Raw genomic sequence first — 14175 nt, 5'->3', positions numbered from 1 at the left:
TGTGTGATTACATTGTCTCAATGTAATCATAGCTGGGCAGCAATCAGGGCACCACAAGGAGGAGTGGGCAGAGCCCGCCTGGGAAGGGGAGAACGGGCAGAAAGGGCCCACACCCTCTGCTGGTTGTGCAGGGGGACAAGAAGCGTTCACTTGAACCCTCCCCCCATTAACCCAATTTTCTGATTTTGCAAAATATCCCAAATGGGAACCGGCAGAACCTGGTTAAGCCCCCCCTTAACCTTCAAACCCTTAGAACGGGCCCGGCTGCTGGTGACTTAATGCGGTGTGTGAAAAGAGCCATTTTCTTGGTGTTCTGTCACAGAGAACGACTGTTGCCTGCAAAGCTCCTAACCTCATTAGAACGCCGCTGTAGCAGAAGAGGTGCTCTTTGCAGGCTGTAAATGAAAGTGGCCATCCTCCCTCTCTCCACATCCCCTCCCCCAGCCACCGCAAGGACCAAAAGAAAGCAACCACACTTAGTGAAGATTTCTACCTTTAATACCCACCAAACAGGCATAAAGACAAAACACAGTCCCGTCCCCAAGAGTTGGAGGCCGTTCCAGGCGTCAGGGGGCAACACCGTTTGCCCTCCCCATCTCAGATGGAGGAAAACCGGGGCAGTTCATTGCCAAGAATGACCTTGCGCTCCACACCATCCTTGGTGATGGCAGCCAGCCGGATCACACCCCCACTCGAGCCGTCGCGATCCATGGCCAAGGCGAGTGCTGCAAGGAGAGGAAGCAGGTAGAAACAAAGTCACCCCCTTCCTCAGAAATCAGGAACTCCCCCCCTTTGGCCCTGGGGTTGGGGTCTCCTTACCATTGGCTGTAAAAGTCAGGCACTCCTCCTTACTCATTCCAGGCTTGTAAGAAACATCCACGAAGCCGTATATGTAGGAGCTGCCAGAGCCCCCAATGGAGAAGGGCTGGCGAACCATCATGCCCCCCATGGGGACAGAATACACCTGGGGGAGGGAGGCAGGTGAGAAAAAGCTTCTGCAGAGGAGCAGGAAGTAGGAGGGCTGGTTGGTTGCCCGTGGCCAGTTGGCATTGTACAAAAGTACCAGAGGCCAACCCTGGGCAGCAGCTGGGTCCAGATGAATGTCCATCCACCCAGGCAGAACATCCTCCGGGTAGGCTGAGGGGGCCATCCAATATGCAGAGTCAAGGATGGGCCCCCCACAAGGCTACACACACACAGAAAACCTGGGAAGCACATCGTTGCCCCTTACCTGTCCCCCCTTCAGCCTGTCCCAGCCTGCCACCAGGATCCCGGCCGTCAGGTCCTCCCGGTACCGATAACACATCTCCTTGAAAAGGCTGGCCGCAGTGTGCACCAGGGGCTGTTGGTCCAGCTCGATGCTGCAGGGCGAGGAGAGGGCGGGTCGCTGACATCTGCCACAAGCCCCCCTTTCCAAGCCTGCCCCCCAACCCAAGAACATCAGAGGGGGCTCCCTGGGCAGATCAACGGCCCCGGGTGCCTGCCAGGGTGGTCCTGCCACCTCCATCCCTCCCCCGTCGCAGAGCCCGCAGCGCCCCCTCCCCACCTATGGAAGCCCAGCTGGTAGGCGACGGCGTCGGCGATGGCCTGGGTGTCGGCGGCGGAGCCGGAGCGGCAGCAGAAAATGCGGTCGTGGATCTGGGTCAGCTTGTCCGTGACGCGGTTGGCGATGTAGGACCTGCGGGCGGTACAGCCGTCATCCCCACGCGGGACCCCCCAACCCCTCGCCCGCCCCCTTCCCTCCGCCCGCCGGCCACTCACCCGGTGGTGGTTCGGGAGTCCGCCCCGATGACTACGCCGCCCTCGAACTCCACGGCCATGATGGTGGTCTGCGACGGAGGAGAAGGAGGAGAAGGAGAGTCAGCCCCGGAGACCCAGGGCAGGACCACCCCGCCCCCCCCCAGCGCCGGCCCCCGCCCTCACCCCGGTGCTCTCCGCCTGGTGGGTCCAGTCCGGGCAATCGCCCGCCAGCCCGAGGCTCGGACCCGCCGCCGGCCCAGTCATCGCCATCACCGCCGCCATCTTCGCCCAAGCGCGACACTGACGCAAAAACGCCGACGCGCACGGCACGGCGCTTTACGGCACGCCCCGCCCCCTAGGGAGAGGCCGAGCGGTGGGAGCCCGCGCAGACACCAGCGGGTCCTCTTGGCGGCGCTCGTGCGTTTGGTTGGGTTGCCGGGCTCGCTTCCCACTCTTATTGCCTCTGCCGTTTCTCTCTCTTCAACCGATAGCGTCTCTGGAGATGTCCTAGAGCGGCAACGTTTTTGCCCTGCTCCTAAGACTTCCGGCGGTTCCTTGAATGGAAGTAGCGGAAGCGCGTCATCCGGCAGCGCCCACGCTTTGCCGGCAGCTTCGACTGCGGCGCGTAGCTTCCCTGACTCGCGTAACGTGGGAACGGTCTAGAGTTCAGCGACACCCAGAATTGTCCGTCAGGATGAACCGCCAATCCCGCTGAGAGAGAAGACGCTGATATGGGGAGAACTGGAAGCTGTTTGCATCCCCAGCACAACCAGGGGACCCTCGAGGTCACTTAGTCCACCCCCTGCCCAAGTTAGGGAGTCCACCTCGGACCCCGCGGCTGTCCCGAAGGCCTTGAGCAGCTCCAGGAGGGAGGCTTCCCCCGCGGGCCCTTGTCCCACCGCGGCGCAAGTCCACCCCTCTTCCTTTGGGGCGGCCCTTCGAGGACGCGTCCGGGTCTAAGCCTGCCCAGCCCTCTTCCCAGTTCCTCCCATCGCCTCCCAGTCCCCGAGGCGACCAGAACTGGGCTCGTCGTAGCAGGTCCAGTCCAACCGAGGCAGCCTAGAGCGGGGCTGCTGTCCCTGACAACCCTCCCCCCCCCCCGGGTCTCCGTTGATGCGGCTCGAGATCGGCTCTTCTGGCCGCTGCGGCACATGAGGGGCTCACAGGCGCCCGGATCCCCCCTTTCACCTGTGCGTTTGGTCTTCCTGCCTTGGATTGCGGAATCTTGCATTTCTCACTACTGAGCGACGTTTCGCTGGATTGGGTCCAGTGTTCAGGTCCTCTTGAACCCTGAGACTCTTTTCTGAGCTGGTATCAATCTGCTCCCCCCACCCCCATTTGCTTTGATGTCATCTGCAAATTCGATTGAACGTCTCTTCTACACTCCCCCCACCCACCCACAATCTGAGCTGTTTACTGTTGAGGACTTCTGGCCCAGGATCAAGCCCTGAAGTCCCCCACTACTTTCTTCCCTCCACACGTACATAGACCCATGAAGGACCACCTAACTGGGTTTCCCTCTGGTAATGACACCATCCCCCCCCCCAATTCAATTTTGTTAAGAATGAGGCCAGGCTTATCAAATGCCTAACCACAGCCACACCCACAGCCTTCCTTTGGGCAAAGAAAGTAATTAGATTCCTCTGGCAGGACCCTGCTGGCTTCTGGTAAGCACCCTATTCATTGGGTTTCAAACCAGCTGCTTGTTTTCCTTCTCTGGGGTTTTCTCAGGTATGTTTGTTCCCTGGCTATATTTTCCCACCCTTTCTTACTTATTAGAAGCATGTTGGCTGTACTCCAGTCTTCTGGCACTTTCTCTGAGCTCCAGGATTTCTCAAAAAGATTTCAGTCTGAGGCTCTGAGGTGACATCTGCCATCTGGCCCAGGAGACCTTAATTCATTCAAAACTCCTAGGTATTCCCCTCCCAGCCCCTTTTGATCTGAATTTCTTGTCTGCTCCCTGCAGTCCCACTTTTGATAAGTTGGGGGTGGTGATTCCTTTTGTGAAAGAACAGGTGCAAAATAGGAATTTAAACAGGTCTGCTTTCTCTCTGTTGCTGTCGCCATCTTGCCATGTTTATTACCCAGTGGTGGGTTAGCTTCCTTGATTGTCTCCTTGCCATTCCTCTCTTTCTGGACATGCTCCAAGAAGCCTTTTGTTATTTTTGGCATGGATAGCAAGCCTTATCTCATGCTCAGCCTTGCAGATTCAGCCTGTTCCCTGGTGTGCTGCATTTGTTATCTGTCCATTTTTTATGGTTGTTCTTTCTGGTTCTGTTTTTCAGGGAGGTCTTCGGTCAACCACAGGCATCTCCCTTATCAGGCATCTCCCTTTTTTCCCCTCTTCAGTAATGATTGTGTTTGGGCCTCAGTTATCTAGTTTTTCTGAATTTCTCAACTCAACCAGAGAGACACCCGAGGAAAACCCGGTTGGCAGCAGCCCTGCCTGACTTGATTGTCTCTGTCTGGGTTGGAGGGCACTGCCTGGTTCCCTGCACACACAGCCCCTGCCCATCCTGCCCTTTCCCAGCCTAGGGATAGAGGGGCAGGCAGTGTCCAGCTGCAACACAGCCCAGAGGGTGGTGCTCTAACCCACCCTTGGGGTGCAGGATAGGGTGCCACTTGCTGTACAGATGGAAAAGGCCCCCGGCCAGACCAGCAGAGGGCAGTCACGAGGCATACTTTGTGCTGGGTCTCCAAGGCCCTTTATTAATGTATTCCCCTCCCCCCAAATGAAACCCTGCCGTCTTCCACTGGGGACCTCCAGGCACTAAAGGGGGGCTGCCATCTGGGTGGTCCATGGAGTAGGAACAGCCACCCATCACCACCACTTTCTGCCCTGGAGAGCAGGCCTCTGGCCCCGGATCGGTCCTTCAGGTGGCGGGCGTGAAACCCCGACTGTGCCCTGGGCGTCCTTAGGGCAGCTCCAGCATTCCATGGGCAGAGTAGACCTCCTGCGTGACGTTGTACACCCGGCTCAGGCTCTCCACCGTGGTCAGGACAACGGCCCCAGCCGCCAGCTTCTCCCCCCGCACCATGATGTGGTACAGCTCTTGGCGGGAGGGCATAGCCAGGAAGGCCAAGGCAACGGCCTGCTGTACCCACCAGCTGTGATATGGGGCAAGGGCCGTCTGGTAGGCCTCGGCACACATCTGGGAGGATTTCTCATCCTTCTGGCTGGTGCCCAGTTTGTGCAGGAAGAGCTCCAGCCACTTCAGGGCACGATGGAGGCGCAGCAGCGTCCGGCAGCCTGAGGGGAGCTGCTGGGCCGGCAGGGACTGGAAGCCCACCAAGCCTGAGGCCAGCTCAAAGTCCACCATGGACTGTACGGTGTGGTAGTGGAGGCCGTGCGGCCCCTCCTGATGCTGCTGCATGATGCTGATCTTGGACTCGGTCTCCCGGGAGATCAGCCCAAAGGCTGTGCCCAGCGTGTCCATGAACCTGCAAAGCACAGGAAACCACGAAGGCTGCAGCAACGCTCCCCACCCGGCCAGCCGATGCCCAGCGGCTTCCCCTCCCAGAGCTGCAGGTCCTGCAAAGACAGAGGGAGAAGAGGCTCCTGGCCGGGGTAGGGGGGGGGCACGGTTCCAAGCAGCAGGGCATTGTTGAGGCACACAGCAGGAGGGAGCCATGCGAGGGGGAGAGCTGATTGAGAAGGCCCCCAGGTGGCCCCCACCTCTTTCTGGAAGGCGATTGATTACAAGCTTCTGATCGCTGAGAGTCTCTCTTGCCTTGGAGGGAAAAGCTGCTCTGGAGTGGGCAGTTGGCAGAAAGGGCCAATTCGGCTCTCCCCGTCTTCTGTCTTTTGGGCCCAGGCCTCCCCGGAACACCCTTGTTGCGCAAGAGGCAACGCACCCTCCCCTTCGCCGTCCTCACTTGAGCAGCTGTCTCCAGCCGTGGAGATATTCTCGGAGGAGGATTTCGCCCCGGGGGGACAGGCTGGCCGAGAAAGCCCTTTGCAGCTGCCTGATGTCAAACTCTTCGTCGCAGAGAGGGAGAGGGGGTGTTGGGGTCCCAGCAGGGACAGAGGCAGGACTGGGCTGAAGGAAGACAAGGAAGTGCTGGAGGTGGGTGGGGCAGTGGTGGAGGGAAAGGATTAAACTCCCCCCCACACTCAGGTTTCCTTGTTACCTAACCTCTTCCTTCAGTTTCAAGTTCCATTCCCTCCCCCCCCCCTTACCAGTTGGGAAACTATAGTCCCAAAATACCCTCTGGGCCAGTTCATCTTCCAACTGACCCTCCGTTATTAAAGGCATTTCAGGCTTCCCTTCATCTGCTCATCGCCTTGACTCTAGCCTTGCTGGGATTTCAATTGGGGGGAGCCTCCTAGCTTCCCTGCCTACCCGCCCATCCCCAGTTATTGGGCCTGGTGGTCCCTCAGCTGCCACAACACTCCAGAGGGCCTTTGGCAACCCTCCCAGTCAAGGGGGAAGAAGGTGCAGCTCCCCACCCCCAGGCTGCCACCTTGCCACCAACAAAGCCGCCCTGCTCTTTGTCTCACCTCTTCCTCCTTGGGCAGTGTCTCCCTGAGCCATGGGCACCGATGCCCGCCCCGGACACAGGCAGCCAGGGAGAGCTTTGCTGCAGGAGGAGAAGCGCAGGGAGAGTGAGCTGCAGCCTCGGCTCTTTGGCCCCTGCCCGCCTCCCCCCCCCTCCACCCAGTTCCCGACTTACGAAGATGCCGGCTGGAGAGGTAGAGCAGCAGGAGGAAGACCCCCAGCAGGAGCAGCAGCTGGCAGGGGCGTGGGGGAGCCCCCATTTCAAGCCTTTTTCCTCCTCCAGGCAAGACCAGCCAGGCCTTTGCACCCTGCCCTCCGCCCTCTCTTCCGGGTGAGATAAGGAGGATGACAAGGGGTGGTGGTGAGGGAGGGGGGCCCTCCAGTAGGGCTCTCCGAGAGGGCAGCCGGGAACTGGCGGACAGAGGGCTGGTAGGGCTGCTGGCACTCTCCAGGGGAAGGGGCTGGGAGGTGTTGAGCAGGGAACCCAAATGGGGTGGGGGTGGGGCAGCCTGCAAAACAATTTGCTTTAGTTCAGGGGGAGGCTTCTCTTTTTATCTGGGGGAGGGGGGGTGTTGGCTGGGCAATGTTTCCAATGTTTAACTCTCCAGAGTGTTTGGGAGGGGCTGGCATAGGAAAATCTCCCGGGAGAGCCAGGCAGGGTGAGGGGGGCTGCCAGCCCCACAAGCCCAAGGGAGCCCTTCGGTGGGGCCTGGCTTGGGCCACAGAGCAAAGGTGGAGCTGAGAGAAGGCTGGGCCAGGTCCAAGATGTGGCCGAGAGGGCGATGGCCACTTAAAGGGCATGATCTCGCCCCCTGGACCGGCCTGGCAAGGGTCAGGGAAATGGCGGCCAGGGGGACCGGGCTGAGGGGGCAGACGGGAACCAGAGGGCCAGGCTGCTTCTGAGGCTTTGTCCAGGGGGGCAGGAGGGGCTGGGGCTGAAGAAGGGAAATGCCCCAGGTGTGGGGGGGAGGGGGGGCTGGCAGTGGAATCCAGAACTGGAAGCGAAAGGGCCCAGAGGGCATCACCTGCATGGAAGCCTCTTGTGCTGCCCTCAGAACGAGGCGGAAAGGGGTTCAGGCTGCCTGCGAGGCCACCTTTGTGCCAGGGAGGAAAGGCAAGGGCAGGGCACCTCATGGGGCACCCGGCATTAATTATTAAAGCGTGGACTTAGCACTGGGCTCCCCCTCGGAGCCCCACCAGGGAGGAGGAGGATGGGTTGGCACATTTTGCTTGGGGGGGATGTAGTTCCCCACCTTGGTGGGCCTCTGACTCCAGAGGGTCAGGAAGGGGTCAGGACCCCTGGCACCTCTCCCACCACCTGCCGGCCTCTGGGTGCCAGCCAAGAAGCAGCCCAGGCAGTCAAGGGGTCTCTGCTGCTTCTTGTGCTCAGAAACGTGGAGGAGTGGTGGGGCCCAAGTGGAAGGCTCCCCCCCCCACGTCTCTCAGGCACCCTGAATTGGCCTCACCAGTCCGGCTGAGCCGCAAAGGAGCCACAAGGAGTCCGGCCCCTGTTCCTGGCAGGGGAGTCTCCTCCCAGGAGGGGAGGCAGCCTTTGTAGGCTGCAAAACATGGGCTTCCTTTGGAGGGGGGGCTTTGGCGAAAGCCTGGCCCCTGGAAAGTTGCTTATGGTAGCCCCCCCCCCCCCCCGTCCCTTCATTCTAAACCCCCCATAAACATTATCCCTGGCTTATGGAGACCTTTGCCTTGCCAACCCATTGTAGCATTTTAAGCTTTTTAAGCTCCTCACACGGCTAAAATGGGAAGGGCCATATTAACACCCACCCACCCACCCAGGCTCAGCCACTTCATTCACTCCCCTCCTCCCTTTTTATTTTTTACCTAATCCCTCTGAAACCCTGCTGGTGTTCTGGTACTCACCTGCTCTCCGGACCCTGATCATCATTGAAGGGGTGGTCCCAACTCCCAGCATTGGCAGACAGGGAGGGGAAGAACAAACCCCCCCCCCAACCCGGTTTTCTGCCCTGGTGAGAGTCCAAACCCTTCCATTTGTTCCCTTGTGGACAACACTCGTTTCACTCTTGACACCTTGGCTCCGAGCTGATTTTCCTACCTGGGACCCCCAGAGCCCCCAGCCCCTCTGGGACCTGTCCATCCAGGTAGGCGAGATGGCCTGGCCAGGAGAGGCGGGGGCTTCCCAGAGCCTAGAAGGAGCGCCCAAGGGGCCTCCTGCCAACCTGGCCTTTGTCCTTCCCAGAAAGGGGTTCAAGACCCAGGGTAGGATTTCCATGCCTGTTCTGTTCTGCCTAATCCTAACCGGTTGAACCTGTCCCCTTCGGTGGCCCAGGTGGGATCTCAGAAGTCATTTGATCCTGACCATCCACCCACCCCTGTTTGGCAAGAGGGTATAAAAGCAGAGCAAGGGCACCCCTGGGCAGATGCCGCTGGGCACCATGGTGGCTGTCGGGCTGTGGTTCTTGGTGGCAGCACTGGCAGGAACTGGTGCTGCCGTGGAAAGCTGGCCTGCCATTGGGGTGTCCAATGGGGGGCCCTGGGGCCCGTGGGCCTGGCAGGAGATGTGCCCCCGAGGGACCTATGCCACAGGATTCAGCCTCAAGGTAATCACCCCTCTTCTGCCTCTTCCCTGGATTGGGGCCAGGCCCCGGCCCTGCTTGAAGAGGCTGGAGGGGAGGGCGGGTGAGCAGGTAATTGCCCCTCTTCTGCCTCTTCCCTGGATTGGGCCCAGGCCCAGGCCCTGCTGGAAGAGACAGATGCTGGGGGGGGGGGATGAGCCCAGGGGAAGAAGCATGGAGGGGCTGCAGGGGGTCCCCCCAGGGAATGCAGACCAACCAGGCAAGTTCTCCTGGATGCACGGCTGTCTTTAGAAGATCACTTGATGGCCTTGTCGCCAGGGGAGCTTTTTATCAGGTTCGCCTGATTTGCCAGTTGCGCCCCTTCCTTGATCGGGACTCCCTATGCACAGTCACTCATGCCCTCGTTACTTCCCGCCTGGATTACTGCAATGCTCTCTACATGGGGCTCCCCTTGAAGAGCACCAGGAGGCTCCAGCTGGTGCAGAATGCGGCCGCGCGGGGGATAGAGGGAGCGTCACGTAGCTCCCGTGTAACACCTCTCCTGCGTAGGCTGCGTTGGTTACCGGTGGTCTTCCGGGTGTGATTCAAGGTCCTGGTTATCACCTTCAAAGCGCTCCATGGCATTGGACCGGGATACTTACGGGACTGCCTGCTGCCGCCAACAGCCTCCCACCGTCTGGGGCGCTCTCACAGGGAAGGCCTCCTTGGGGTGCCGTTGGCCAGACAAGGTCGGTTGGCGGCCCGCAGGGGAAGAGCGTTCTCTGTGGGGGCTCCGGCCCTGTGGAATGAATTACCCGTGGGGCTACGTCTTCTCCCTGATCTTCGGACCTTTAAGCGCGAGCTCAAAACCTTCTTTTTTCACCAAGCAGGGCTGGCCTAACGTTTTTATTGAGGGTTTTAGTGGGGTTTTTAGAATTTTTTAGAATTTTATATCCCTATTTTAATTATTTAGTGCATTGAATCAGTTTTTTAGCCAATTTTGTATTTTAACTTTTTCGATATCTATGTTTTATTTGTGATGTACACCGCCCTGAGTCCTCGGAGAAGGGCGGTGTAAACATTTGAATAATAAATAAATAAAATAAATAAGAGGAGGGAGAGCTGAATGCTCCTGAGCACCCACAGAGCCATTTCTTAATTGTCGCCCACCCTCAGATTAGCAGACCCCTCCCTGTTTTCCTGACTTGGGTCCAACCTGCTCTTTGAGCCCATGTCACCTGGCCCCCGGCCTCCCCTCCCCCCTCCCCCCTCGTGGCCTGAGTGTCCCTCCGTCTCTCTGTCCCAGGTGGAGCCTTATCAAGGGCAGGCAAAAGACGACACGGCCCTGAATGGCCTCCGGCTGCATTGCACACGTGGCGGCCACGATGGGAAATCTGAGGCCAAAACAGTGGAGTCCCAGAGCAACGTGTGAGTCAGTCCCCGGCTTGCCTCCCTGGTGCCCCAGCAGCCCCCCTTTCCCACACCATCCACCACCCTTCTCCTAGTCTCTGCTCGGCCCCAATGCCTGCAGAAAAGATCGTTGCCACCGCCTCCTGCCAGCCCTGGATGCGTGTGTGGGGATGCCCATGGGCACTTCCTGCAGTTATAAAAGGCTCATGCAGTGAGCAGAGCCCAGGATGCCCAGGCCAGACCCTCCCGGGGGGGAGGGCAAGTGGGCCTTCCCTCAGAAGCTTCTCTTCCATGGAAAGTGATCCGCCAAGGAGCACCAGGCGGTGCGACAGAGGAGGTGGCACAAGGTGGCACGAGGGAGGGGGTTGCCAGCCTTTAACCCTTCTCACCTCCCCTCAGATGGGGCCGCTGGACCAAACCCCTCTGGTGCCCCACGGGCGGCTACCTGACTGGCTTCTCTCTGCGGGTGGAGCGTGTCCGGCGTGGCATCAGCGACTACATGGGTGCCACCAACATCCGCTTTGTCTGCTCAGACGGGAAGGTCCTGGAGGGGGAAGGGCTGCCCTGGGGGGAGTTTGGAGCCTGGAGCCCCTCGTGCCTCAAGGGCCTGTGTGGGATCCAGACCAAGCAGGAGGCCATCCGGGGAGTCCTGATGGATGACTCTGCTCTCAACGACATCCGGTTCCTCTGCTGCACCCAGTGACCTGACGGAGGCCTTGGCCGGAAGCCCGGCAGGGGGTGAGTGGTCAGTGTGCCCTGGCCCAAACAGCCCCCTCCATGGCCCCTTCTGATCCGTTGGGAGAGGAGAGAGGCTAAGAGCTGCCCTTACTTTGCTCCAGCCCCTCCTCTCCGGGGGCCCAAGCGTCTCACGGGAGCCCTGCAGAAAGTGGGACAGGAGCCCACAGATACCCTCTCCCTGTTCCCGTTTCCAGCCATCTACACAGCATCCAGCAGGGGCACAGCAGTTCCACCATCCAGCAGCCCCCCTCCCCCCTCACAGACCCCCCCTCCTTCCCTTCACTGGGACCTCCCCCCCAAAGCGCCTCCCTCCTTTCCCTGCCCCAGAGTGGTTCTCTCCAGGAGCGCCCAGCAGGTCCTTCCCGCACTTCCCAGGCCAGATGCCCACAGCTCAGCTGCAGACCGGCCCCAGGAGGCCCCTCGGAGGTCCCTCAGCCCTGCAGGGAAGAGGCTGGTCAGGGAGAGTGAAAGAGCCCCTTCGTTCATCACCGGCCTTTTCTCTGCAGGTCCCACCACCCTGCTTTTCCCAGGATCCTCATCTCAAGTCTTCTGCCAAGACCTTCGGAGCGGATAGAGCTTGCAACAGAGAGCGGCGTTTATTGTGGGGGCTTCCAATAAATCTGCAAGATTGCATCCCTGCTGGCCGAGAGATTTGGGGAGAGGGGACAAGTGGGTGGAGGAGTGGATGTTGGTGCAAGTGCTCTGGTCAGTCGGTCAGTTGGTCGGTCTCAGAGGCCTTCCCCCTGGCAGGGAGTCAAAAGAGCAGTGCCAGTGAGTTACAGGGTTGCAAAGAAGGGTTGAGAGTCCCATGCTGGTCTGCGTCCCCCACTGCCCTGCCCCCCCCGTGCTTGCAAGCCCCTCTGTACAAGGTCAGCAAACGATGTAGGCCTGGGGCTTTGCACCCAGGGAGGCTGCCCCAGTTTTCCCCCACCACCGGTCTCCTGGGGCCATCTGCTCCCTGACCCCCATTAGCTCCCTCCCTCCAGCCTTTCCCATCCCATCCCAGGCGCCTCCTCCGTTGCCCACTTACGGCTCGGTCGTCGGCCTTGCGGCAGTCGCCACACACGGTGCCCAAGAGGCCGTTGACTACTTGGATGCCGCACAGCACCATCTCCAGCAGGCTCAGCCCCAGCAGGATGGAGAAGAGTACGATGTGCCAGAGGACAATGGAAGGGGGATTCAGGCACACCTTCCACATCGCCTTGTTTTGAAGATAGCTGTCACTGATGGGGGGGTGGGGAGAGCTCAGATCTGGAAGGTGGGCACACCAAAGCCCCTCCCACATTGCCCCACTCACTCCCAGGGCACAGACTGGCCCACAGCTCAGTCCTGGCAGAAACCTTGCCCGCCATGGGTGAGGTGAGTCGGGAAGGGCTTCCTGTCCCCCAGCCCTGCTCACCTGAGATCCTTGAAGGGGGATGCCCACTTCTGAGATTCCGTTTCACACCAGGGCCCATCGGCCAGTGCTGTGGAGGAGACCACCAGGCAGTAGAAGGCCCCCAGGCCCCCGAAGACAGAGCAGAAGACGGAGCGCAGCATCTGCCGTGGTGCAGGAAAAGCGGGTGAGGGAGGGCTCGCCCCCTCTGGCTCTTATCTCTGCCACGCACCCACGGGCCCTCCTTGGCAGCACAGGGCCCTGAGCACCCAGCCTGCCAGCTTTGCCAGGTAGAGCTGACCAGGTGAACTAATTCTGCTTTATGGAGAAGCTGCAGGGACAGATTGCTGCACATCTGAAAGGACAAACCTTCTTTCCTTTACCACCTGAGACCCTCAGTGTGTGTCTCTCTTCTGAGCCTTTTCCTCTGCCTCCTATCTGGGCAGTCCCCAGGGACCACCTCTTCAGCCTCTCTTGGACATGCTACCCATGTCCCTTTGCACAGCCTGCCACACCCATCTGTCTCGTGGGACCACCTGGCTGTTGGTTTAGCTGGTTTGCCTGGCTGGTTTGAGTAGCTCAGCTGTGTGTTGTGTGAATCAAGGATGGTTTTGAAGGGCACCCCACACAAAACGGGGGGAGCCCTCTGGGCAGGATTCTCATAAACTCTGGCATCCCTGCCAGCCAGCACACCATTTTCCAGATGAGCCAACAGGTGCACCAGGAATTCTCAACTACCTGTGTTAGCTCACCTGGCTTCAACATGAACTACCCATGGGCGCCTGCCTGCCTCAGCCCGAGCCTGGCCAAACCCCAGGGATTGGGGTTCAGCATCACAGGAAGCCACAGAGCTCCCAGGGAGCTTCTCCCGCCTCCACCTACCCGGCAGCGGTTCCCACAGCATCCGTAGCCGCAACATCCCTTCCCGCCGGCCCGCACAGAGGAGCAGCCAGTGCAGAGGACCTGTGGAGAGGGAAAGTGGCCGGCTTGGAGGTGTCCCTCTGCCCAGCACTCCCCACTCCCCTGCGAGTGTCACCAGCTGGCACCGAGGGCAGAGCTCAGCGCCCGGCTCAAAGTCCAGAAGGAGCAGAGTTGAGCTTTGGGTGGAACTGGTTGGCCCAGCAAAGCCCTTTTTGCTGAGGGTGGGGGCGGGGGGCAGAGTCACACCCTTTTGGGCTCTGCTTGCATAGGGTCTAGATGGGGCAGGGGTCTTCCTCTCCCCAAGACTCCCCCCCATCCAGGCAATCCACGAAGGGTTCTGCCTCCAGACATGCGGCGGTCTTGCCCCTCCCGAGACCATCTGGCTGGAGTGCTTTTAGCCCACCTCTGAACTCTTCTGGACTCTTCACTTTCCAGCTCAAGTAAGCGAGCCATCCTTTGCCCCTCGCCCTGCACCCAGGGGCCCCAGGGGGAAGCTGCTCTTCGGCAAGGGCAGCTTCTAAGAGTCCAGCAAGACCCCTGGAAGAAGCACCTGCCCCACTCACCATCAGGCCCCCGCCGATGACGCCCCCCATGAGCCAGGCCTGCGTGGTGATGTGATCTGGCGTCCACTGCTTCTCAGCATTGGGGAAGAGCAGGAGGATGTTGGCCGCCATGCAGGCCAGGGCCGCGGCCACCAGGGTGAGGCCCACCAGGCGGGAGCACTTCCCAGTGCACATGGCGGAGTGCGCAGGGGCCGTGCGAGAGCTTGTTTGTTCAGATCACTCGGCCAAAGGGCTCCTCTGCCGGTCTGCCACTCCACCCACCGGAGCCCAGCAGCTTCTTCCTCTTCCAGGCGAGGTGGCCCCAAAGCGCTGGGAGGGGCCTGAGGGCCACACCGCAGCCCTTCTAGACGAGGGTTGGCATCTCCCGTGCTCAGGGCAGAGGGCATAGTCCAGGGTTG

The 14175-nt window shown here is 60.1% G+C and overlaps 4 protein-coding genes across 6 annotated transcripts; 1 reads left to right on the top strand and 3 right to left on the bottom strand.

The window, feature by feature from the left end:
- Positions 1–480: 480 nt before the first annotated feature.
- Positions 481–2187, bottom strand: PSMB6 (proteasome 20S subunit beta 6). Its single transcript, XM_058181382.1, has 6 exons — positions 1924–2187; positions 1762–1829; positions 1547–1678; positions 1232–1361; positions 820–964; positions 481–725 (listed from the first exon to the last, which is right to left on the bottom strand). Exons 1-6 carry the CDS (start codon positions 2020–2022, stop codon positions 598–600), a joined length of 702 nt encoding a protein of 233 aa, XP_058037365.1. The 5' UTR covers positions 2023–2187; the 3' UTR covers positions 481–597.
- A 24-nt stretch (positions 2188–2211) lies between these two features.
- On the top strand, positions 2212–11565 carry VMO1 (vitelline membrane outer layer 1 homolog). Of its 2 annotated transcripts, none has more exons than XM_058181391.1 (4): positions 2212–2525; positions 10077–10198; positions 10580–10918; positions 11425–11564. In XM_058181391.1, the coding sequence occupies exons 1-3, from the start codon at positions 2472–2474 to the stop codon at positions 10881–10883; spliced, it is 480 nt and encodes a 159-aa protein (XP_058037374.1). In that variant the 5' UTR covers positions 2212–2471; the 3' UTR covers positions 10884–10918; positions 11425–11564. The 2 variants fall into 2 exon arrangements, with proteins under 2 accessions (XP_058037374.1, XP_058037373.1); XM_058181390.1 differs by lacking the exon at positions 2212–2525 and adding an exon at positions 8092–8815 and having other exon boundaries at positions 11425–11565.
- Positions 3224–6547, bottom strand: GLTPD2 (glycolipid transfer protein domain containing 2). Of its 2 annotated transcripts, XM_058181355.1 has the most exons (4): positions 6415–6547; positions 6242–6321; positions 5617–5780; positions 3229–5181 (listed from the first exon to the last, which is right to left on the bottom strand). In XM_058181355.1, exons 1-4 carry the CDS (start codon positions 6497–6499, stop codon positions 4656–4658), a joined length of 855 nt encoding a protein of 284 aa, XP_058037338.1. In that variant the 5' UTR covers positions 6500–6547; the 3' UTR covers positions 3229–4655. The 2 variants fall into 2 exon arrangements, with proteins under 2 accessions (XP_058037337.1, XP_058037338.1); XM_058181354.1 differs by having other exon boundaries at positions 3224–5181; positions 6242–6522.
- Positions 11508–14045, bottom strand: TM4SF5 (transmembrane 4 L six family member 5). The gene is made up of 5 exons (XM_058181392.1): positions 13778–14045; positions 13176–13256; positions 12318–12457; positions 11949–12141; positions 11508–11661 (listed from the first exon to the last, which is right to left on the bottom strand). The coding sequence occupies exons 1-5, from the start codon at positions 13949–13951 to the stop codon at positions 11647–11649; spliced, it is 603 nt and encodes a 200-aa protein (XP_058037375.1). The 5' UTR covers positions 13952–14045; the 3' UTR covers positions 11508–11646.
- Between the last annotated feature and the right edge of the window lie 130 nt (positions 14046–14175).

This window comes from Ahaetulla prasina, chromosome 4 (genome assembly GCF_028640845.1).
Source record: "Ahaetulla prasina isolate Xishuangbanna chromosome 4, ASM2864084v1, whole genome shotgun sequence".
Taxonomy (NCBI): Eukaryota; Metazoa; Chordata; class Lepidosauria; order Squamata; family Colubridae; genus Ahaetulla; species Ahaetulla prasina.
Note: the sequence above shows the minus strand (reverse complement) of the source record. Positions and strands in the feature narration are given on the sequence as shown.